The following is a 23,365-nucleotide window of genomic DNA, read 5'->3' on the forward strand; positions in this document are numbered from 1 at the left end:
AGGGATCTCACGTGCACAGAGGGGATGCAGCCATTAGAAAGAAGAAAACACGTAATACTTTTATTCAGAGATACAAGTTGAGATCTGTGGGTTTCCGTTTGTTTCTTTGTTTGTTTTCCCCTTTACAAACCATTACAAAAAAAAAAAAAAAAAAAAAAAAGGTCTTGCAAGTTGTCCCCAGCTGACAGACTCATCTCGATCCACCTGAGCAGGAGCCAGCAGTCCTGGGCCATGGCTGCAGCCCCCAGTGGGGTAGGGACAAGGCACTGAGGCCATCAGTCCCTTCAGCCCCCTTTACTTCTGGGAGCTGGGGGAGAAAACTACGTGTGCTCCCACATCCTGCACCAGGAGGGAGGGTCAGGCACCGGTGCCAGATGAGGGTCAGCCCACAGTGTGGCAAGGGACCAGACGTACGTCGACATGCATGGTTAAAAACGTTAAAAAGGTTCTGTGTAAATGTAACAGGAGATGGAGCAGCTGCAGCGTGGGGCCGGCAGGGAGCTTAGGCTTGCACGCATGGCCAAGAGGGTGTTGGTCAAGAAATGCAACGCCAGAGCCCTGCCAAGTGCTGCAGCAGAGATGCCAGGCCCCCAGAACAGGGAAACCATTTTTCTATGAACACTGGAAGAAGCAAGGAATGGATCTCAGGGCTGTGGGTGCAGAAGGCAGTGCCATGCTCCCTCCTCCAGGGGCTGGGGACATGCTGAGCACTGTAGCTCCCAGCCCCATTCCAAAATGTGCATTAGGAAAGAGGCTGGGAGCACCCAGGGCAGCCAGGAGCAGGGCAGAAGGGGGTGCAGAGACATAAATGCCTTTTCCACCTAACACGTTTGCAGGGAGCAGAAGCTGAGAGTCACAGAGCCCAGGGAGCGGCTTCTCCCAATGGGTGGAGATGGCCATGGGGCTGCCAGAGCAGGGGCGGCAGGAAAGGCACATGAGGATTAACCTGGTCCAAAGCAAGCAGCCCCAGTGAGCAAGCAGAGGGACTGCAGCTCAGCCTCTTGGGGTGCTGATGGGGAGAACAAGCACAGAGCTGGCAGGTGAGAGGATCTTGGTTGGGACCACGCTGCAATCTGCACTGCCTTGCCACGGGCAGGAGCCATCGTCTGCCTCCCTTGTCTGGAGCCAAGTGTTGGACTGGATGATCATTATGGGTCCATTCCAACTTGAGATATTCTCCCATATTCACCCTGGGCTGCAGCCCAGCTGCCCGTTGAGTCACCCCCCTGTTCTGCAGGTAGAGGCTGCAGCAGGAAAAGCCCAAACTTCAGAAGCAGCCCAGCTTAAAAACACTTCCAGGGCAGAACGGAATTGAACCATGGCATGCCATGGAGAGGGCAGAGAACCAGCACCATGCATCAGACATCTCTGCCCATCTCCAGGGAGGGGAAAGACAGCTCAGAGCTCCAAGCAGGGCTCAGCACTGCCCTGAGCTGGTGTAGTGTTCCATCTATGTCATAGTGTTGCTCTGCCCCGTGCTTCCTCCACTGAGCCCCAGCTCTGGGATGCTGAGGAAGCTGAGTCCCTTCCCACAGCAGCTGGGTGTCAGAATGAGCAGGGGCTGTGGGCTGAGGGGAGGTGGGCAGTGTTCAGGGGCAGATGCCCACACCGTGGCTGAAATAGGGACAAAGCTCTCACCCCTCTACAAGGCTCAGGGCTGCTCAGACCCAGCTGACCTGGGGTAACACTCAGCATAAAGGTCATGCACCCCAGCTCTCCGGCACAGCCAACTTGGTTCATATGGATGCTGGACCAAAGGAAAGATAAAAACTGGACAGGGAGAGGCCTACGACCCAGCTTGAACATACAGACTGGGAAGAACCTGGCAGGACTCATAAAGTACCTAAGTTCAAGCACCAGAAGGACAAAATAAAACCAAAAAAGACAAAACATATTCTCCAGGATGGGGCTGCGTGACCCCTCTGGCTTGTTCCCTGGTGGCAAACTCACCCCGAGATGATACAGGAAATGGCCGTGTCTTCTCTCCCCACCTCATTAGAGGGCTGCTAGTGTCAGGACAAACGTGGAATGCAGGCTCGGCCCTGCGCTGTGTGTGGGGGCACGAGTGGAGAGGAACGGGGAGAGATGCCAATTCACTGAGGTAGTGGAACCAGCACTTCCACGTAGTTGAGAGGGAAGAAGCCTGACTGGCCATTGATCATGCCCTCGTACCAGTTTTCATCGATCTGGTTGGTCAGGGTGATGATGTCACCTTCCTTGAAACCCAGCTCACCATCATTCTCGGGTTCAAAGTCGAAGAGTGCCTTGCAGCAGGGCTGGTCCAGGTGAGCTGTGGGGAGAGCAAGTACAAGGGGTGAGCTGGCTGCCTATAGCTCAGCCCCAGCCCCACAGCTGGCTGCCAGCCACTCACTCCAGTCCAAGACACCACATGGGGCCATCAGGTCTGCCAGAGCCAGGACTCACACAGCCCCAGTGACATGAGTGAGTACTGGGGGCTCTGCCCTGCCTGGGAAAAGCTGATTGTTAGCTTTGCCCCCAGGATGGTAAAGCATTAGCAAAGCATTACCATGTGAACTCTTTGATGGGTTTTAGCTCACTAACTCCTCTGCCTTCTTGTTCCAAACATTTCCTTTCATATCTTACTCCCAGAGCCCAGTCCCCATCCCTGTACCTTCCCCGAGCTCCCCCCCACCATTCCAACAGGAGAAGAGCAGGCACTAAACTTTGCAGCTGTAGAGATCCTACTGAGAACAGGATGAGCTAATGCAGACCACCACAGACTCGAGGGCCCCTGTTGATCAGTGCCTGGCATGGCTCTGTGCTAGGGCTCTTCCAAACAGGGCAGGGGGAATGGCAGAACAGGAGGCCCAGCACATCTGGTCTGCTGAACTTCCACAGCACGAGAGGACTCAGCATTAGAAAAGAACTCAGAAAACACCAAAAGCAGCAGCCAAGCAGGTTCCTTTTGGAAACAACTTCTCAAAACGCTAAGCTGGTCCCACAACCACAGCATATAATCCTTTCCAAGCTCCTTAAGCCCTCCTATCCCACTACTGTACCACAAGCCCCTTGCTTGCCCCACTCTGATGCCTCCAAGACAGAGATCCAGCCTGCCCCTGTACCCCAATGAAAGCCCCTGAACCCCTTCGAGTCAACCTGTGGGCTCAGCTTGGGGACTTACCACAAGTCACAACCCATCTTAGACTGCTTACTGCCAGACACCACAAAACCCACATCATGTACCCAAGCACTGCCCGCTCTGTCCCCAGCTTCCAGCTGCAGGGTAGAGGACAGCAGGCAGCAGGAGCAGGACAAATCAAGGCTGGGTGGCTTGTAACAGGAGTGAGGTGGTTGACATTTCATGGTAGATCTCCTGATCTTTGTGTGCCTGGATGTGCCTGCGTGATGGTTACTGCTAAAACTCATCCAGGTGAGCAAAAGCTTTAGGGTGGTAAATATCAGTATAGCATGGTTGGGTTAATTCGGGCCTCAGCAGAGGTGATGTTTAGCTTAGGTGTTCTGCTGGCCGGGCACAGTGGCTCAGCACAGGGGTATTAGTGGCTTCAAGAAGCAGTGTCAAGGAAGGAGGAGCAAGGAGGGGTGGGAAGAGGTGGTCACACATCATGCAGTGCAGTGGGAGGAAACTCACGCATACTCCTGACGGAGGACCGGGACGGCCTGTCGTATCGGAAAGAGGAGGAAGCTGCTTCCAAACAAAAAGAGACATGCTTAAAACAATGTGAACTGGAGTGAGGGGAAAGCAGAGCTCAAAGGGAGGTTCTGTTAGGAGAAACATGGCATCCTGCATGCTGTTAGAGAACCACCTGCCTCGCTGGGACCAGGGAGGGACAAATGCAGCGTGATGGAAGATGGGGAAGGAGAGATGTTTAATTTTTCCTTTCTGCCCTTGCTGTCACTGACTGGGTGCTATCAGTCAGTGACCCAGACTGGAGGCTCTGCTGGGACTTCTCAAAGTCAAGAAAACAAATGCTATTGGGCCTCAAGAGAAAACAGACTGATTCTAGAGATATTTAAGATGCTTTCAGAGCCACCAGCTTGTGCAGGTACATCCAACACATGAGATACATAACTGTCAGGGAGAGCAGTTCCCCTCCATCCCCAGGACACTGCTCCAGAGACACCTGTGTGCACGCTGACATACATGGGACAACTTTACCTGAGACTCTAGGGGTGGGAGCAAAAGAGAAGCCTCCGTTAGATTGGTCACTCTCTGCAAGGTCATATGCCTCCCTGGGTTTGGGCTTGTATTCCCGCCTGGGACGTGAGGAGGCCTCCCCCATTCTGTCAGAATCAAAAGAAATGTGGGTAAATTAAAGTGAAAATGAGTCGAAGAAGATCAGTGCACATCTTGCTTGTTGGTGTGAATGCTTTGGAGAATTCATGATGCTACCAGAGCTAGAACACAAAGCTTTCCCTCCTATGTCCTCATCTAGGCAAGGCAAACATAACTGAGACCCTGCAACCACAGAGGGATAAATTTCAGTTGCCTCCAACTCAGACCTGCAGCTCAGCTTTTGGAAGATGACACCCCCAGGCTTTGCTGTAGAGGCAGCTCAGGCAACCACTGCCTTCAGGCCAGCAGAGGACACTCGTGCTGCAGTCTGAAAGCTCAGGGTGGTAGGATACTCCCAGCTCTTCTCAATTCTAACCAGACACGGCATCCATTCAGTGGCTTCTTCTATGACACAAGAGCAGCAGGGCAGAAATCACTAGGAACTCCAGCTCCCTAACAACAACTGAAGCTAATGGCATGAAGACACTAAGCTAATAGGCAACAGGCACATTCAGGTCATGACATCTGATCTATCTGCTCCAGCAGCACGGTTACTTGATCCCAGGTCTGGCTAAAAGATACTTCCTGGTCAAGGCCCAAATTGCAAGGAGCTATAGGCACTGGCATTAAGGGTGCACTGCATATCAACCCTTCTTCTGCCAAATTCAATATCAAGTTCCCTGGGAACTGCACACTCCAATTCAGGCACTGCTCAAACCAGCTACCCACAAAGCAAAGACAGACACGTTGTTTTGTATTTTAGAATGTGCCCATCGTTGATCTGAATGAGGTTTGGACCGAAGCTGCAATGACTGCAAGAACTGGCTTTAACACCAGGGGGCAGATTCAGACAAGGAGCCAGGTATTTACAGGGAAGCGCCATGCAGAGCTCATGGCTGTGATAACTCACCTGTGTCTGAGTTTTTCTGCAAGTTCATCCAGGATCTGCACTGCCTGCCTGTGGTAATCCAGCTGAGCATCCACCAGGGCTGACAGCTGGCTCACCTGCTCAATCTGAGAGAATCACACCAAGACAGGATGAATAGCTTTCCCTTGCTGACAGGAGAATCCCACCAGGGCTGAGATCATACAGGGGAATGTGCACAAGGGGCAGCAGCTTCCTTAAGGAAATGAGGATGAGGTTTGGGATTTCAGATACTAGAGACAAAGCTCCAGCTCAGGCTCAGCGGAGGCCACTGTCTCCCACCCTCAAGGCTTCCATTCCCCAGCTGGTCAAATCCCTCCCAAGGGTGCTGCATTATCTGGCCAAACTCATTCCCAATGGCACCCTCATGCAGATGGAACACAACCCACCCCCAGCTCTCAGCCCCAGGGGCAGTAAGGAGTCCTCCATGCACTTACATCAGTTTCTAGGAGGTTTTGCATACTGATCTCTGCTATTTCCTTGGACTCTTCAAATTTATCCAGGGCCTGTCGGAGTTCCTCTTCAGGGATTTTTCCCTGTCTCTTCTTTTTGTAATCAAAGTCCAAGCGTCTGCCTTCAAGCTTCCTGAGATGGTGCTGGGAAGAAGACGGTTATGAACAGTAAAGAAAAAGAGGAAAGAGCCAGAGACTGGAAGCAACTGAAAGCGCTGGACAGAGAATGCACATTACGTGCAGAGGAATAGAAGTGGTACCTGTGCATGTCAACATCGTTTCCCACTGTGATGGAGCAAGTGGTTACATGCACTAATAGCCAAAAGAGGCCAGAATCTACGGAGATGAACAGCAGAGACAACACCGTGGCATTTACCTGGATCTCTTTCAGGTCTTTGTCACACAGGTTCTGGAGGGGATCAATAAAATTTTGTTTGACTTCAATATCCAGCGAGTCCTTCACTTCAGCCAATTGTTTCATAGATTCCCCGACATCAAGCAGCGCATCGCCTTTGAGTGAGAAAAGGAAGGGAAGAGAAAAGGAGGAGGAGAACAGGCCAGCCAGTTAAATAGAGCCAAAGTCTGTGGCAGCTGCATGCAGAGCCATTCTGCCGTGACACCCAGCGTGTGCAAGTTCTGTCACATGTCAAAAACCTCCACGTTTCTATATGGAGCAACTCTCTGAGCTGAGCACAGGGAGTGCTGACTGGTGTGACAGCAGGCAATGGCACGTTGGTGCCAGCTTTGCAGAAGACACTTCACCAACGTGCTTCATTTTCTTCTCCTGAAAACAAGGAACAATCTCTACAAACTACACAGAGGAAGGGAAAGGTGTTTTGTAAACAGCTCTGTTAACTCAGCGAGTCCCTGTGCTACTAATTGGCTGAGCGCTGCTTTAACCTTGCTTGGCCACTGCTGGCAGCAGAAGCTGGGGGCAGAGTACATTTGGCCTGACTGAGCCAGGCCATCCTTTTGGTCAGAGGGTTTTTAAGCCCAGAGCACTCTTGATCAACCTCTCAAGTGTCCCCAGATGTCAACAACAAACCTGCAGCCTTCTATTCATTCTGGACCTCTACCAAGCCAATCTTATCTCTTTTTCCACCGCTTGCTGAATTAGAACTCAGAGTCGCTTACTGAAACCTATTTAGCTTTTCTAAAGCTCCCTCTAATGATGACAGTTAAAACAGACAGCCTGGCTGCAAAGCATTTTTAGTCTTGGCTTTTTATTCCAGTGGAAACCATTTATAGATTAAATTATTCCTGTGCAGCTTTGGCAAACCAATCGTTTCAGCACCACATCAGCACAGGAGACGATGCAAATGAAATGGAGAGTAAAGTGAAACCACCAGTCTGCTGTCCAGGTGGACTTTAGAGGTACTTTAGAGGACTTTAGCAGAGTATCTGCAAAAGAATTATTTCAATGGTGCTAACTCTAGATAACCTGTCAAAATAAAAACGCATCAAGTTAAGTGTTTCTGTAAAGAGAGGCTATTAAAGGAAGCCACGTTTGCTATGTCCTTCTAAAAACTTCCTTCCCCTTTGCACTGCAATAATGCTGGTTTCCTGCAAGCCAAGAGAGATACAGAGTTCTGAGTCAGCCAGAGATACCCTCGAGAATTCATCACTCCCACAGAGTAGCCAGAGCTTTGTAATTTTCCTGAAGCAAGAAGGCTCCTCCCTGCACTGGAAGCCATCAGACAGCTGTGCACTGTATTGGCTCTGTCACATGGGCAGGCTGATGTTTCACTGGATTAAGACTGATGTCATCAAATAGCTTCACACTCCCTTCAGGCCTGCAAGTCACACGTGGCTTATTTCATGATTATGAGAAGTTACCCCATGAAGAGATTTCTTGGCTACAGAATCCCCATAGCAGAGCTGTATTGTATATTAAAGCACCTCGTCTTGCTCAGTCCAGTCTCCACATCACTACACTCAGTTTTAAAGCACAGAGATAGTTTTTCCCAGTATTCAATAAGCAAGTATTAAAAGGCTTTGGACTTAAACCTAATGTCATTGATTGTGATTCAGTACCCATGGGTTCTGCTCTCTCCTTCCCTGAGTGGAAGGGTCAGTGTACAGAGAGGCTGTTGACAGCACAGATATCAGCACTGAGCTGTGGATTTTACCCTTGGTTTTGGTTTAAGAAATGAGGCACAGCCGCTGCCATGCATTTGCTCTGAGACTGCTATAGATCTGGCACTCGTTACTGGCCTGGACCAAAGGCACATGCTGCTAAGTGATACAAAGGGTCATAGAGCCCTTCAGGAATCCAGAAGAACAGCTTGGAAATTTGGCACCGGACTTTGCTGTCTCATCTGCACGTTCCTGGAGGGAGCAGCCCCACGGGGCACTCACCAAAGTTGGAGTCCTCGCCCAGCTCCCTGCCGTAGCGGATCATGCAATCCCCCAGCAGCCCTTCTGACTGTGGGTAGCCTGGGCTCTTCACCTGCCCACGGATCTTCGACATTGTGTTCAGCATGGATAGCTTGGCTCTGGAAGCTGGCAAAGAAACAGCCACAGCCGTGTTTGTAATTGCTTGGACTTGCCAGCAGCTGCTGGTCACTGCCAGCACTTGACTTTTTTTAAGTGACTCCCAAAGCCAAGAAGTGCTATTGTCATAATCTACCAGAAATATCACTTGCTACGAAAAGTAAAGTTTCTTTTCCAAGGCAGCAAACAAATATAGATCCCTACAGATAACTGGTGAAAGCCAAAGGAGTTTCCCCAGCCCTCCCATAGTCCCTGGAGCATTCTCTGAACAAGCTGCTTGGAAACACACTGGGCAGCAGGATCTGGAGGTGGTGGTTACAAAGCCAACCGACTCTTCCCAACCCGGAGATTATATTTTTTCTGGACACCCTGGTAAAAATAGGTCCCCTCCAGATCTCTCCTAGATCCAAGGTTAAAGATTTGTCTGTTTTATTCACTGTTTGACAGCAACAGCAGTGTCTTTCAGCCCAGAAATACATCACTGGTTGAGATGGCTTTACAATCACAAAGCACCTGTGAGCTAGGGTAGGACCTCACTAGGCTCAGACTATTAGGAAAGCCACAGGAAATGTACAGGACAGCCCAGCATACATCAGGTAAAGGTAGGCAGAATACCTGATAACAAATATGGGCTTGGTGGCACACCTCAAGGTCGTAAAGTTTCTCTCTGAGGTCTCTCTGCACCTTCTGCCTATTTCCCTCTTACCCTCTTTGGGAGGCAAAGGATAGGAGAGGTCCCACCACTCACCTGGGTTTGGCTGCAGGTATTCTATTGTTCTGGCCAGTACTTCTGTAACTGCCTTGCTGGTCACATCCACTTTCTGTAGGAAAACAAGATGATCCAGCAGCAGTGAAGATCAGCTCAGGGTTCTGGCAAGGTCACAGAAGGTGACATGGGTGATTTTAGGGATTTCTCCTGTCTCTTGCTCACCTTTTCCATTTCCCTGAAGTCATCGTCAAGTTTGGTCCCTTCTGCCCCTCCAACCTTCTCACTGACAAGCTGCAAAAAAAGAACAAGGCAGGAAGAATCAGGCATGGTAGTGGCTGTTTACCTCATGCAGAGAGGTATAGAGTCCTGGGGGTGGAAAGAGAACAGGGGTGGTCCAGACAGTGCCTGCAAGAGAAAGGAGGCAGTAGGAACAGCCCAAAGCACGGTAACAACACGTGGCTCTTTGCTAACACTGCCCCATTAAACAATCTAAACGTCCCCTACCCTTCCAAGGCACCACAGCTGAACCTTCAGACATAGGCAGGATATTCCCCACCTGGAAGAAGCTACAAAGCTCTTTAAATTCATAAGCACAGCTCCAACTCCAATGCTTGCTGGGAAAAGCAAGCAACAGCATTGTCTCTCAACTTTAATTTCACACAAGTCAAAATGCAAGTAAACAGGGAATTAAGATACTCTGCTTGCAGCAGCCAGTACAAGAACTAAGCTCAGAAAGATCCACTCAAAGCCTTAAACCACAACTCCTTGCAATCCAGATGGTGAGAGCTTAGGATCTAGGGCTCCGTATTTCAAGATTTTTTTAAAGAGAAGGATAAAGAGATTTACAGAAGCTACAGGAAAACGTTCAGATCCAATTATCAAGGTATCTCTGACGTCTGTTCTAAAACAAAGTGAACACGAGATGTTTGACACAGCTGGAAAGGCAGGGCTGCTTTTGGCTATCTGCATGAAGGGCTTATCGGCTTGCTTCAAAATGCCATTTAGTGTAAGAAAAGACTTCTTCCCAAAGCTTCACCATTCGCCTTCCTGAGCTCAAAGACGTGTGCCAAAAGTGCTTTATTAAATCCAACTGAAGAAGTGTCCTTCCATGCAATCCAAATGGAGGGGGACATCTCCTGCCCTGCCCCGTTCCCTTGTGGTTCAATACACCTGGGGTTCAATAGACTGGCCAGAGCTACCTGCAACACATCCACAAGCAACTGCCAGGCCCCAAAATGGGTCCTTGCACACTAAATTACCTCCACAAATATCACAAGTGGTCTAGGAAATGGCTGCTGCCTCCCAAGCTCTTGATGCCCACCACAGGCCATTGCCAGGATTCCTCGTGCTTGTAGTCAAAACTCCAGCTCTGGACAAACAATGAAGGTTTGTTTACTTCAACATCAAATACCTGATTTTATCAAGTCTTTCTTCCTGTGGTGCCCATGGGGACTCAGTGGTTCCTTAGTTGTTAGAGGACAAGGAGAAAAAAGAAACTCTTTAGGCAAACATCCAGTTCCAAATGCACTTTGAGATACCCCATAAGGTCCGTGTGACTGCACTCACTGGGCAGTGCTTAGTTCCAAAATCAAATGATGAGCTGCACACCAAGGTGCTGGGCTGAGCATTGACTGCTATGGCTGATATGCTCCTCGTGCCTCAGTGGATGGATATCTGCAGCTGCTCAGAGCTTCAAGGCACGCAGACGTTACAGGGAAGAGGCTTAGAGAGCAGAGAGCTCTTCTGAATGACAGCTCTGCACTGAGCAACAGTAGCATAAATCATCCCAAAGCCAAAATATCCTTTTAGAGCAAGAGTTTGAAAGAACTGAGATAGAAGGCAGCAGCCTTTCAGGGCCTCACTTCGCCTGGGCAAGGGCTTTTTTCTCTTTCTGGGGACCTCAGATGTTTCACAAAGAGATCGCTGTGGTTCCTCTGGGCATTTAAACACTGGGGTCAGTGCTCTCCAGGTTCATCCAGCCCAGCTCTCAACTCTGGATTTCATTTTCAGATGGATGCCCAGATGGATCTTCACACATCCCTCTGTGTGTGCAGCCTCACAGTGGTCCATGCACAGCCCTCCTGACCTCACCAGCTTTCTTTCCAGCACCTGAAAGGACATGGGAAGTGCAGGACTATGGATTCAGAGTGTGCCAGGAGGCAATAGGGGCTCCAAGGGGTGTTATCACTGCAGAGCTGCCTGCAGATGGGCAAACAACCAAATCTTGAATTCTTGCTTTTTTTGGATCTTTGCTCTGTGCTTGGGGTGCCAGCACACACTTCTGCCTGCCAGCTCTGAGCTGGGGAAGTACACATTCCTCTATGGAGCAGGGAAAATAAACCACAAAGCGGTTGCTCTGCTTTCCAGACCCTGTGTGGGCACTCACTCCCAGCTGCCACCACCCACTCTTGTGCTTCTATGCCAAAAGACAGCTCGCTATGCAGCCTCCATGGCCAGAAAGGGGCTTCTACACAGCCCAGAGCAGCACCTCCAGAAAGGTCCTTCCCTCTGCAATAAACCTGAGAAGAGTACAATTAAGTGGAGTAATTCCATCCCTGCTTTTCTCCACCCACCCACAGATTGGCAGCCCAGAAAGCTGCAAATACTGCCTGTGATGGGGAGCTCTGCCATAATCAGGGACTGCATGCCATGTTGTACACGGTGATCACCACAGTGATTTTGGAGGCTTAGCACTCTCTCAGAGAGCACAGAGATGTGAAGGAGGAAAATTCGCTTGCAGGCTAATTTAATCCTCCTTTTGACATCCAAGAAATGCTACTGGTGCCCTGCTGTGAAGGAAGAATAAGACTGAGGTTTTCTCCCTGCTGGCTCTAATTAAGCTACGAGGCTTCATCTCAGGAGGAAAGAAGGAGGGACTGTGTGCCATCTCCATTCCAACAGTCCCAAATCTGTCAGGCAAGAGGACAAACTAATGCAAGTTCCCTCCTTTGCCAGCAAAGATGTGAGACAGGGACGTGGCCAGTTTAATGTTAGCCCACAGCTAGGGATCTGATCAGTACTAATCAATATCCAAGGGGAGGGGGTCAGAAGGATGGGCTCAGGCTACGTTTGGTGGTGCCCAGTGACAATACAAGGGACACCCAGGAGAGGGCATATAGCAAAATGCTAAGCCTACATGAGACAGTACTGCAGCTCAGTGTGATAGAAGCAGGACACAGTGGAAGTGCAAAAGCCCTCGGCTGCACTGCACAGCAGCAAAAGCTGTGTGCTTCCTAGAGCAAATATTAGCACAAGGCGATACGGTTGGGTGTCACAGATCAAAGAGATAAAACAGCTTCAAAACAGGATGGCTGTTTACCTGGCACCGTAACCACCAATGTGTAGGGTCAGAAAAAGGGATGAAGCAGACGGTGCACAAACAGTCCAGCAGAGAAGCAACACCTGTGTATAATTAAAGGTTGCTGGCAGTAAAAATATGGCACAGACGGCTCTGACCTGAGCTCAGGGCGTAGGGAGGTGTGGTGACTGCAAGTCCTGTTGGACAACTCTGGTTCTGTGCCAGGGTGCAGTGATGGATCCCACCCAGCAAACACGTCCACAGCACAGCACCCATCTTCTGCCTTATCTGTCTCTTTGCTCCTGACTGTATTTTGCAGCCTCGTTTTAATAAGGATCGATTCACAGGGGCTTCCTTTGTAGAGTCACGGGAAGTCAAGCTATCACACTTACCTTTGGCGTTCCAATGCTACTGAAGGGCTGTGCATAGTAGAAGATGTTCAGAAATGAAAGCCCTTTTGTTAGCTAACTACTGCAACAGGAGCCTGGCAACAGGGAGAGGAAGGAATGATCTGGGTATGCTGAAGGATAAGAAAGACGGGATGGAAAAGGGCTTCTCTTGTAGCAGAGAGTGGGAGAGAAACATAACCCCAGGGACGAGGGAGGGCTGCACACAAAATCCATGCACCCCTCCTCATCCTCATCAGCCCCCTCCAAGCCCACCACTCCTTCATCCAACCTACACAACTGCTCTTCAACCCCAGGATGAGCTCGTGGTAAATAACTAACAATCCAACAACGCTCTCGTCATTTGGTGCACCCTTACATAAACCCGATGAATCAGACAGGCCTAGCAGGCATCTGGTGCTGCCCACGCCATCACTGAAACCTAAACAGATCTCAGTGGCATTAAGTAGGACCCTGGCACACCCACTCCAAAGCTGCACTTCCCTCATTGCTGGCTGCAGCACCACCCCTTTAACATTCCTGCAAAGAGATGGTGACATGAGGCTGTACCCAGTGCATCTCTCTGCACAGCAGGTGCCTGTGGATGTATTTAGGAATACAGAGCATCGAGGTATTTTGCAAGCAGCAGATGTGGACCTTCCCAGAGTCAACGAGAGGCAGCTCAGAGCAATGGGATGTACACTGCAGCCTTGTTGCATCACACCCAGCCATTGCTGGTGACAGAGGAAGGCCAGATGTGTAGAAAGAAAGTGTACGATACAATCACCAAACATGAAAATAGAGGCAAAACCAAGTGGGGAGATGTCACCATCCAAACCTTCTGCAGCTGAGGAGTGCTGGTTGGTGAAGCCCCTCCATCTCAAGATCCTGCAGAGGGCAGATGTGCAGCATTGGTCCTAAAGGTGAGCAAGTCTTTGGCTGCCCAGCCTGTGGATACCAGAGGCTGAGGTCAGTGCTATGCCAATAAGCAACTTCTGCACAGGGACCTCACACATCCCAGTCTCACACACTGCTCTTCAACCTTCAGGTAGGACATAACTTCCTCAAAGAAGCACAATGTGAAAAAAAAAAAACACACTATTTTTTCTTTTAAAACTTGCATTTTTTTTCCCCTTAGCAAACAGCCAGCGCTATTTATAACGTATCAAACATATGCAATCAAAGCATTCAAAGCAGTTGCCCACACTATAATGAAAACATTATCCTTCCCAATAGTGACGTGCCAAAGCCCTCTCCCTCCTCCCTGCCACCCTCCCAGCGTCGAGCCTCAGCAGAAAGTGCCCTTTTGAGAAATAAAAACCACAGACAAGCAAACAGACGAGCAGCTCTGCCCTGATTGCCTGTGTTAGAAAAGAGCAAGTTCAGTGGAAAAAAAAAAAAGAAAACAGCCCATAAAGTAACTAAAAAGGTGCTGTACGTGTTTGGAATCCCAAAGGCTTTAGTGCAACACAAAAAACCTGGTAGAGAGATGTAGTTAAAGGGAAACACAGCTGTAAGTGCTGGGATTGCTGGTGCAATCTCTGCTCCAGCACCTAGGATATACCCATGCTGTCTCTAAGCTCTCATGACAGAGAAGCTCTCTAAGCAGAGAAGAGGAAAGAGAATGAGAGGAAGTGATTTGCCTACTGTCAAGAACAGGTTAGCAGCAGTTTGGCTGCAGAAGGGCAGATCAGAGGAAGGCAAACAGCAGGAGAAGCTCTCACCTCCCTGCCCCTCCGTGTGAGTCACTGCTGCTGGCTCCTAACATCAGTCCTGCTATTCATCTCACTTCTTTGGGCATATGGACCTGACAGTTCCACCTGCCACTTACCTCATCCCATCTCTCTACTCACATAAATGTTTTCACTCTGGTAACCAGCCTTCAAGCTTTTGCTGGGCTTTCTTGCCTTTACTGTTCTTTTAGAGGAAGAGCTGCTCCCTCCTGAGACCGAGCATCAGCCATGAACCTGTGCAAACACATACAGAGGTTCTCCTGCTGTCTTCTGCCCTGTCCTCTTTCCTTCCCTTTCCCTTTCTCTCCTTCCCTAGCAAAATGCCTTCAAAGTGACCTCAGGTTGTAATCTTATCATATAGGAACCACAGGGAAAGAGCTGTCATAGGCAAAGACAGCTTTCTAGGGAGCCACCTGTCAAATCACCTACTCAAAGCATTATCGAATGACTCATCTCCATCCAGATGGGCTTAGAGGAATGAGGACAGCATGAATTAGGAAACGTAACTTAAGCAGGAGCCAGGAGGTCTCACTCACAGACCTAAGGCCAGTGCAATGCAACCACTGCCCATTTGCTCAGGGAATTCATCCTTTCATTTTCTGTACCTGGATGACAGTGTTTGAGTCCTAGATTGTACAAGGGCCACGTTGCTGCCCTGAGAACATATTGGTAACAGAGAGGAGAAGTTTCACTCCTTACCTCTTGTTCTGGGTGACACTTGCCATAGGCTTACCACATGAAAGCAGGCACCTCCCAAGAGTCAGCAACGAGGCCTTGCATCACATTTTCTCCTGTTATTAGCTACTTCTTGCATGCTTTATACCAAATGAGACGTGGTTTCTACTCAGCTAGAATTAATAAAAACTGGGTCAAGCAAACAAGTGAAAACAAAACCACAGGGAAAAACAGCAGCAATTCTCCCCTGTGCAACTCATCCCCTCGCCCACCTGCCACGGATACAGTAAAATGAAGGGAAATGGGGAATATTTGCCTTGCGTTCAGATTTCCTGCCCAACCTCCCCACATCCCATCTCCCAAAGCCTTTGTTAATCACTGCCTGACTTTTCTGAAGTTGCTGAGCAATCACTTCCCAGCAGCTCCACCAGAGCTCTGACGTAGGGGGCAAAGACAAGCAAGAGACTGCTGCCATTTGGCACTCAGAGATGATCAGTAGATAGGGCAAAAAAGAGAGTCCAAAGTGCTGAAGTGCCTCCTGGAGTTTGCTTTTCATCTCTATTGTGAGACAGCAGCAAAGTCCTGATGATGCCAAAGCAGAGCAACCAGCAGCCTGGCTGTGCTGCTGCCAGGGATCTCAGGATTTCATTAAAAGCAATGGAAAGAAGGAGAAGGAAGGTTTATGAAAGAAGGAGAAGGAGGGTTTATGACACTCGGAGGTCCCAAACACAACAGATGTGAGGCAGCTTGCTGGAAGGGCTCTCAAGAAGTAGACAGGATTTCTGCTCCAGTGAAAATCGAGACACAAGAAAAATAGCACCCCAGGGCACAGGGCAGTGAATGGTATCATCAAGCAAAAGCCTCCAGTACAGCAGAGCCCAAAGAATGTCAGAGGGCTGGGAATGGGGCTACAGAGGGTCAGCCCCAGGTCTGCAGTGTGATGAATGAGCCCAAGCCATGCTGATGGGACACGCTGAGCAATGAGGTAAGTGGGTTCAGAGACCTGCGTGCAGGTTCAGATGGTGACTGTGTTAATGAGGACTGAGGTGAATCAGCAGTCAGGTTCATGGACAGACCAGATCCAAAAAGGGTGGTGAAAAGACTTCAGCAGCAGCTCAGATCTGTACAAGGGAAGGTAGTAATCCCCCTTCCTAATTGTAAGGGGAGCAGAGGAGGACACGTGCGGAGTCCCCTCCTTAACACAGGCAGCGATGGCCAAATGGGAACTACAGCCACCACAGTGTACACAAACATCAAAGAGGGAGAGAAATAATTCAGAAATTCATACACACACGTTTTCCTTTGTTAACGTGAATAGTAGGAAAGGCTTGGTTATCACAGCCCAGCACAGCATCCTAAGGAAAAGGAGAGGGGGAGTGACATCTGTAAGGCTGCGGGGAGCCAGCAGAGCCAGGTCAGGCTCCTGCAGTTTGCTTTCACTCTGCAGATGACACTTTCAATGCACCACTTCAGCCTTTCTGCCTTGAAGCCAGAGAAGCAGGTGTATCAGAAACCCCTATTGCATTACCCCGTTCAAGCACAGTGCAGATTCCCTTGCTCTTGGAAACGCATGCGATGCAATTAGGAGCTTTGTTACGTATGAGAAAGGCTCCAGCAACATCTGGTGCTGCAGATTTGTGCCTGCCCAGTGCCCAACAGAAGCACGTGTGCAGCCACACGTCAGCACCAAATGTAGTGCTTGCTAAATGCTCCACCACTTCAGTACATAGTGAAGATGAGGGGGAAAAAATCCTTCTGGTAAGAGCAGCACCTCTGTACTCAGTGGATTTGCTTTGTGGGTGGATGATGATGGCACAGGCTGGGATGAGCACGGCATCTAGGCTCTATGCCTTCACCAGGAGGAGCAGAGGGGCAGGTCCTGACCCCCCAGCTCCAGGTGGAAGCCATGCTGCTGCTGGAGGGGATCCAGGGAGCTGCTTGCTTACAGCTCCAGCCTGGATGGCTGCCGCCATGCAGCCCTGGCCGCCCAGCACGGCTGCTTCCTGTCAACAGGAACCTGAAAGTGATGGGGTTGCAGTTTAAAGGGGATGGGTGGGGTGAGGTGGAAGAGGAAACCTTCCTTTCTGAAAAAAAAAAAAGAAATAATAATATATATATTACTTTTACGCAGGGAGAGGCCAAGGGATGTGTGTGAAACTTGCACTAAGCCATGTCACACAGCCAGTCATTATAAGAGAAGTAATGTGAGTGAGGAGCACGGGTCCTTCCCTTTCTGCCCCAGCTCTGCACAGATTCACTCACCTGCCCCCAGCTCAGGGCCAGGGATGCAGCATGACAGTGAGGGGACACAGCTCAGCAGGGAGCAGATCTGCATCATGACATGCAAGTCACCCCTGCAGACAAACAAGAGCAGAGCAGCTCCCTGTGTGCTCCATCTTTGGGCCCCAATTTCATCACTCACACTCAGGATTTGACCAGCAAAGAGGCACAGCAGCAAGCAAACCAGCACAGCAGCACTCTGCACGGGGATCTTATGAAACAGCATTAATGTCCAGATGCATCAGTGCTTTTCCATGTGAATGATGTTACAAACCCAAGGCCTTCTAAATTATGGATTTACTTTATTTCTGGGTGGAGGGGTTTTTGTTCTTCATCTCCAGTAGTTTGGCACCTTGCTTGGCAGTGGCACATACTGTACACATCAAGTGGGTGAAGCACAAGTTGCCATGAGACTCAGGGACTATGGAAGGGCACAGGTGAGGCCAGTGTTCAGCACTCTTCTAGCCCCCTAATAAACCTATAAATGAGCATGGATATCTCCTCAGAGGGGCACAGACAGAACCTCTTCCCTTCAGCATACACCAGCTTCTGCAAGAAGCTACAGCCCCCCCCAGGCACACAGAGCCTGCAGCTGTGATTCATTTTTACATGAGTGTTTCTGCATCTCAAACGAGGTGAATTGCTCTACTCCTGCAGCAGCACCTCCATGCTATGGGTCCACATCCCTCCGGGTCTGCTGGATAGGGCTGTGAGTCCTGGCGTATGAGGGAGAGACAGAACAACAAATGTGCTAAAGGAATAAGTCAGCTTTTACAGGGCAGGCTGCCTGATCTCATCCCCATTTTGCTCTTTCCCAGGAGGAAAGTGTTGGCAGGGCGAAGCAAGAGGAAGGATTTCCTTCCACTGCATCCAGCAACACCACCCCCTCAGCTCTGTCTTACACTTTCAATACTTCACCCTCAAATTAACCCATTAGAACAGTTAGACAAATAGGTAATTTTAGACAGGGTGAGGTGACGATGAGGAATCAGCATCCCTAGTGCCACACGATTCCCCCACAGCTCTGAATCATGCATCCTCCCCGTGTCCCAGATTCTCCAGCTGTAAACATGGGATAACAGAGCTCTGTTTAACATGAGAAATGAGGAGGGAAGCACAACCAGCAGGGTATGGAGGAGACAGAGCTTTCCACCTCTGCTTTCTGTCTTTGCCTTTCAAGAATCGGAGCTTTCATTATGATGAGAGCCTAAAAGCTGTGAAAGCAATCCTAAAAGGGTGAGAAAAGCCAAGTCAATATAACTGATGCAATGAACCATCCCCTACCTGCACCTCCAGACAGGCTGGACAACACTGAGAAAAGCTGAGAACTGGTGTGTTCGTGGGGCTATTCTGCCAATGATTAACCAGCAGAACAATGCTGCCATGCCAAGTATTTCATCAATGACTAATCAAGCAAGAAAGGAAGGAAATTACTATTACAATATCCTGCACATGGTCTTTTTAGCTAGATGTAGCAGCAGGCATTATACCAGCATTCTGTTGTTACAGTGAGAACAGGGAGAGGCACTTATGTTCCCTGATTCCCATTCACTCTCAGGTTTGCTGTGAGCATATTACCTGCATTCTGCTCCACATCAGCACCTGCCATACATGGTCTTGCACAGAAGTGTCAATGAAACACTGGGCTCCAGTGGGTGAGGATGACAGGAGCACACTGGCTGGCTGCAGAACACAGCTGGATCTGCATTGCTGGCTGGCACTCTGAGCACCCAGCATCATGCTGTGCTTGAGCAGATCCACCTTTCCTCAGCCCTGTGACTCAGGAGCAGATGAATACCCAAAGAAACTTGGGAGGTTGCAGAGGACTCCAGCCTGGGTTAATATTAATAGAGGAAAACTTGAGTGCCATGGGAGGGATGATAAGGCTGGCAGGACAGGGTAAATCCCTCAGCTTGCTGGTTTAAGTTCATATTTTCAGATAAGGCATTCAGACATCACATCTGAAGCTCTTGCAATGGCTGTCTTGAGCTCCAGGTGTGGAAGCATTTAACAGTGCAGGAACAACTTCCATCTGAAATCAGGCACAACTCAAAACGTCTGCAGCAAGACAGGGCACCAACAGGCCAGGGAAATGGGCCTCTGTGGGTTTTGTTTTCGGCATAAAAGGTTATCCTGCATGCTGAGCAACCCATTTCCCTTCCAGCAAGAGACCCTGAACTGTACAGCACATCTGTGACACTCAGAGCGGCCCAGCTGCAAACAGAGCAAAGGAAATGAGTGGAAAGCTATCTCCTGCCTGGGGGAGAAAGGCTCAGAGTGCTAGAAGGACTGGCTTAACTATAAAAAGAAAAAGGGAACTGTTAAAAGGTATAATGTGGGAAACGGGAGAGGGGAAGAAGAACATCCGAAACTACAGCACAAAGCCACAACAGAAAGAACTTCACCCAAAGGGAACTAAAGGAAATCTCACTCCGGACCAGACAAGAGGAAGAAAGAGAAAATAAGAGCAATGCCATCCCTCTCCTGGTCCCTATTTAGTCCCTGTGCTGTGTGTCCAGGCCAGGCTCATGTCTCAGGCCTTTATGCACAGCTGATTCTTCACCCATTGCTCGGGACAGTGAGCACGTACTGCAGACATACAGGGTGTAGGAACAACTTTGTTCCTGGAGTGAAATGACTGTCATGGGCCAAAGAGCACAACCCAGGCCCTCAGATCAGTCACATTCAAAGATATCTTCAAGAGCCTCGAAAGCAATCATCAAACTCAGGAAAAAAGTGTGTATTTGAAGGGCTTTCCCTCTGAGAAAACAGCTTTTGTCTCCTGCACACAGAGGGGGAGGCTGCTGCTCTTTGTCTTGGGCCAGGACTCTCTGTTCTCATTTTGAACACCCTGGGAAGGGAAAAGGATGTTATCCTATAGCAATGAGGCTGCTGTGCTGCCCTACACGCTGCAGCTTTTGGCATGGTCACAGAGTGCAGCCATGGCAGATTGCAAGCAGAAGGGTGGCTGGCAAGCAGCTCCTCAGGCACAGCAGGCACAAGAATTCATACGCTGTTCTGGTTATTGAGCCTGAGCAGGACGAGCAAGGTTTGGGTTTGGGTTTGGTCTGCTCAGAGCACACACATCCCATTCAATGTGACAATGGCACTGAGGGCTGTGTGAGGCAAAAAAGCAACGCCACTCACCCACCTGGATTGAATCCAACCCCATGCTGAGCCATCAGGGCAAGCTGCTGATCGATGGGAGCACAAAACCACGTTTCATGTCAGTGCAAAGGCCTCATTACACATAGAATGAATGGCAGCAGTTGGGGACAGGGCTATCTGGCAGAGGGAGGGGACACGTTCACCAGTGCCACATCACAGCACAAGTGCCTCCACCCTAGGGCTTGTCCCTTAATGGCAGATAACCCACCTGACGCAGGCAGCACTGTATGCTGTTCTGTATGAGAGCAGCAAGGAACCCACACATACACTCATCTGGCATTGGGTTCACCAAGGAACAGCACAGACGTATTTCTATGCCCTGCTTATGCACAAAGTGTATCAAATGACTGAGGTTAACAGCAAGTCCTGCAGATATTAAATCTTCCACTTCAGGTCTTAAATCGGTTTGTATTAAAAGAAAACAGTGCAAGCAAAGCCACCTCTGCACCAGAAGGTTCCTGCATCTCCCTGCATACCTGAGAGGCCAGCAATGGACCACAGTGATGACAGCCTCCCATGCTGCACCCAGCTGATGCTGCTGGAGCTCCAAGCCGTTCATTTAGTTGCTTCTCCCCCTCGGGAGAACATTTTCTAAAGGTTGGTTTTATTTTTATACTGTCTTTTTTTTTCTCCCTTCTCTCCAGAGGAACATTTTGCTGTGAACTAGCAAAACCTGTTCTGGATGCAAAGGCTCACGTCTTGCAGCATTGCAAGCATGGCTTTTTGCAGGGTAATGTAGGTTCTCTATTGCATATGGGTATGAGACAGAAGCCAATGCCCAGCTCTATCCCCATACCCGGGGCTGAAGGGCCCAGCATGCTTCAGTCCTGGCTGTGCTCTTCTTCAATTAATAACAGAAGTGGAACAAAACACAGCGTTTTAGGAAAGATCTTCCACATGTTTGGCTTTGGCAGCATTTAATACCTTTACGAGAGCCAAAAAATAGCTAATCCTCCTCCTGCTTCAGCCAAGGAGCGGTTGAAGAGTGGGACCAGGGGAGGGAAAGGGAAGAAGGGTGAAAAGGGAAAGGAGAGAACACAGAGAAAGGGCAGAGCTAGAACCAGTCACTCCTGTTTCCAAAGAACCTCTGCAATGTGGTTGCCTTCCTATATTCCAGCCACTGGAACCACGAAGGCAGCAGCAGGATCCATCCTATGACTGTGCTAGAACACATATGAATTCACTTCAATTTACAGTAATTCCCCCCAGAAAAGTTTCATCAGATGTTTTAGGAAGATGCATCCAAGCTTTGGAAACACGTTACTTCTGACTCATCCATGTGCTTTCACCTCTAATTGCCCTGCTAGAACAACACTGCGCATCTGTGCTAATAAAGTCTTCCTACCATTCCTTTCCAGCACAACCTTCCCCCCATGGAAGTCATAAGAGATGAAGGAATGATGCAGAGATTTGTTTTCCTGTTGTAATAAAGGGGGTGGGGAATGACTTGAGGAATGTATTACTTTGCTGCTTAAGCAAAAGGCTTTTACATAAACACGGCCAAGAAAGGAACCAATGCACGTAGCAATACACAGACTGAGCTTTAGAAGGGTTTAAACTATGGGAAGTCGAGCCCGTTGGTGGATCTAAGGGATATTAACCTGCCTTTAATTGGAAACAGCGGCACAAAGGCAGTGATGGGGTGACCCATAACAGTGCTCCTAATGAGGGTGTGCTATTAAATCCTATTCTGTCCCAAAAATACATGGAAAAAAAGCTGTGCTTCTGCCTTGCTGAGCACAAAACCCTTCTCCAAACCAGATGCCATCACAGCAATGGGAACTTCCAAATGCCACAGGAGAGTGGTCCATGGGGAACATCACATTGCAGGCTGCTTTTAATGCAACTTCTCTCCCTTTCCCCTTTAACACACAGCTCCTAAAATCCCATTGTGTTCATTGATGGCCATAAATGAACCCGCATTGATCTCTGTATTGCTGTGCTGGAGCCAAGTCCCTTTTGGTGACCTGGATGGAGGGTTGTGCTGCCCAGCTCTGTGCTTATATCACAACACTGATAGCATACAGAGCTCCAACAGTGCCTTATATCCATCATAGAAGAGATGGAGGGCACCTAATGGCAATGGAGGGGTTGAACCAGGGATGCCTCATCTCCACTGTATTAGAGATAGAGGGTCCCTAATGGCAATGGAGGGGTTGAACTGGGGGTGCCTCATCTCCATCATAGAAGGGATGGAGGGTTCCTAATGGCAATGGAGGGGTTGAACCCAGGGATGCCTCATATCTATCATGGAAGAGATGGAGGGTCCCTAATGGCAACAGAGGGGTTGAACCAGGGATGCCTCGTATCCATCATAGAAGAGATGGAGGGTCTCTAATGGCAATGGAGGGGTTGAACCAGGGGTGCTGTGACCCACTGCCACAACAGTGTGGGATCAGTTCCCATATCGGGGATGGCAATGGAGCCCATAGCGACCAACGGGGGCTGTGTGAGGCTTTAGCCAAGGGATGGGCGCCGGTAACGGGATGGACAAGCAGCACAGACCGGGGGGGGGCACCGGGGGTGTCCCAAGGCAGAACATAGGGACACAACGGGAGCAATGGCTTGTTAACACGGGGATACCGGATGGAAAACGGCGATACGGAGGGGGATAACGAACCCCCGGTAACACCGAGAGCGGAGGGATACCACGGAGGGCGCGGTGCCTCACCTGGCTGGCTTTGTAGAACTGCTTCTTCAGCCCCGCCACCGACATGCTGCCTGCAGGACCGGGTGGGGGCGGTGACACTCGGCAAACACGGAGCCCACCCGCTGCCCGTTCGGCCGCTGCCGCCGCCGCCGTTTCCGCCCAGTCGCCGCCGCCAGGAAGCGCACGGCCCGCCCCGCCCCTAAGAGACAGCACAGCGCCCCCTGGCGGCCTGGCGGAGCGCCCCCTAGCGGCAGAGCATAGCGCCCCCTAGCGGCCTGGCGGAGCGCCACCGCGGTGCCGTTGCTGTCTATGGGTGGGAGGTGAATGGAGCGGGCACTAGG

General features: G+C 49.9%; 1 protein-coding gene across 14 annotated transcripts; it reads right to left on the reverse strand.

Annotated features, from left to right (window-relative positions):
* Positions 1–33: 33 nt before the first annotated feature.
* Positions 34–23,195, reverse strand: SH3GL1 (SH3 domain containing GRB2 like 1, endophilin A2). Of its 14 annotated transcripts, none has more exons than XM_085517679.1 (15): positions 23,046–23,195; positions 14,951–15,099; positions 14,350–14,485; positions 13,357–13,466; positions 12,154–12,236; positions 10,246–10,943; positions 9,057–9,125; positions 8,874–8,946; positions 7,991–8,134; positions 6,009–6,142; positions 5,618–5,776; positions 5,166–5,269; positions 4,139–4,263; positions 3,611–3,664; positions 34–2,290 (listed from the first exon to the last, which is right to left on the reverse strand). In XM_085517679.1, exons 7-15 carry the CDS (start codon positions 9,063–9,065, stop codon positions 2,094–2,096), a joined length of 999 nt encoding a protein of 332 aa, XP_085373805.1. In that variant the 5' UTR covers positions 9,066–9,125; positions 10,246–10,943; positions 12,154–12,236; positions 13,357–13,466; positions 14,350–14,485; positions 14,951–15,099; positions 23,046–23,195; the 3' UTR covers positions 34–2,093. The 14 variants fall into 14 exon arrangements, with proteins under 14 accessions (XP_085373805.1, XP_085373803.1, XP_085373806.1 ...); XM_085517677.1 differs by adding an exon at positions 12,525–12,616 and having other exon boundaries at positions 10,246–12,438; XM_085517680.1 differs by lacking the exon at positions 12,154–12,236.
* Positions 23,196–23,365: the final 170 nt, after the last annotated feature.

Source organism: Coturnix japonica, chromosome 16 (assembly GCF_054131305.1).
Source record: "Coturnix japonica strain WE chromosome 16, WE-NBRP24, whole genome shotgun sequence".
NCBI lineage: Eukaryota > Metazoa > Chordata > Aves > Galliformes > Phasianidae > Coturnix > Coturnix japonica.

What these genes read in the sequence shown, in the direction of transcription:
- SH3GL1 (XM_015886590.2), bottom strand. Translation starts at nt 23,090, where the DNA reads ATGTCGGTGGCGGGGCTGAAGAAGCAGTTCTACAAAGCCAGCCAG. An exon ending in AGTTCTACAAAGCCAGCCAG is followed by an intron (nt 9,126 to 23,045) that starts GTGAGGCACCGC and finishes CTTTTTTTGCAG; the next exon opens with CTTGTCAGTGAGAAGGTTGG. An exon ending in GGGCGAGGACTCCAACTTTG is followed by an intron (nt 6,143 to 7,990) that starts GTGAGTGCCCCG and finishes TCTCACTCAAAG; the next exon opens with GCGATGCGCTGCTTGATGTC.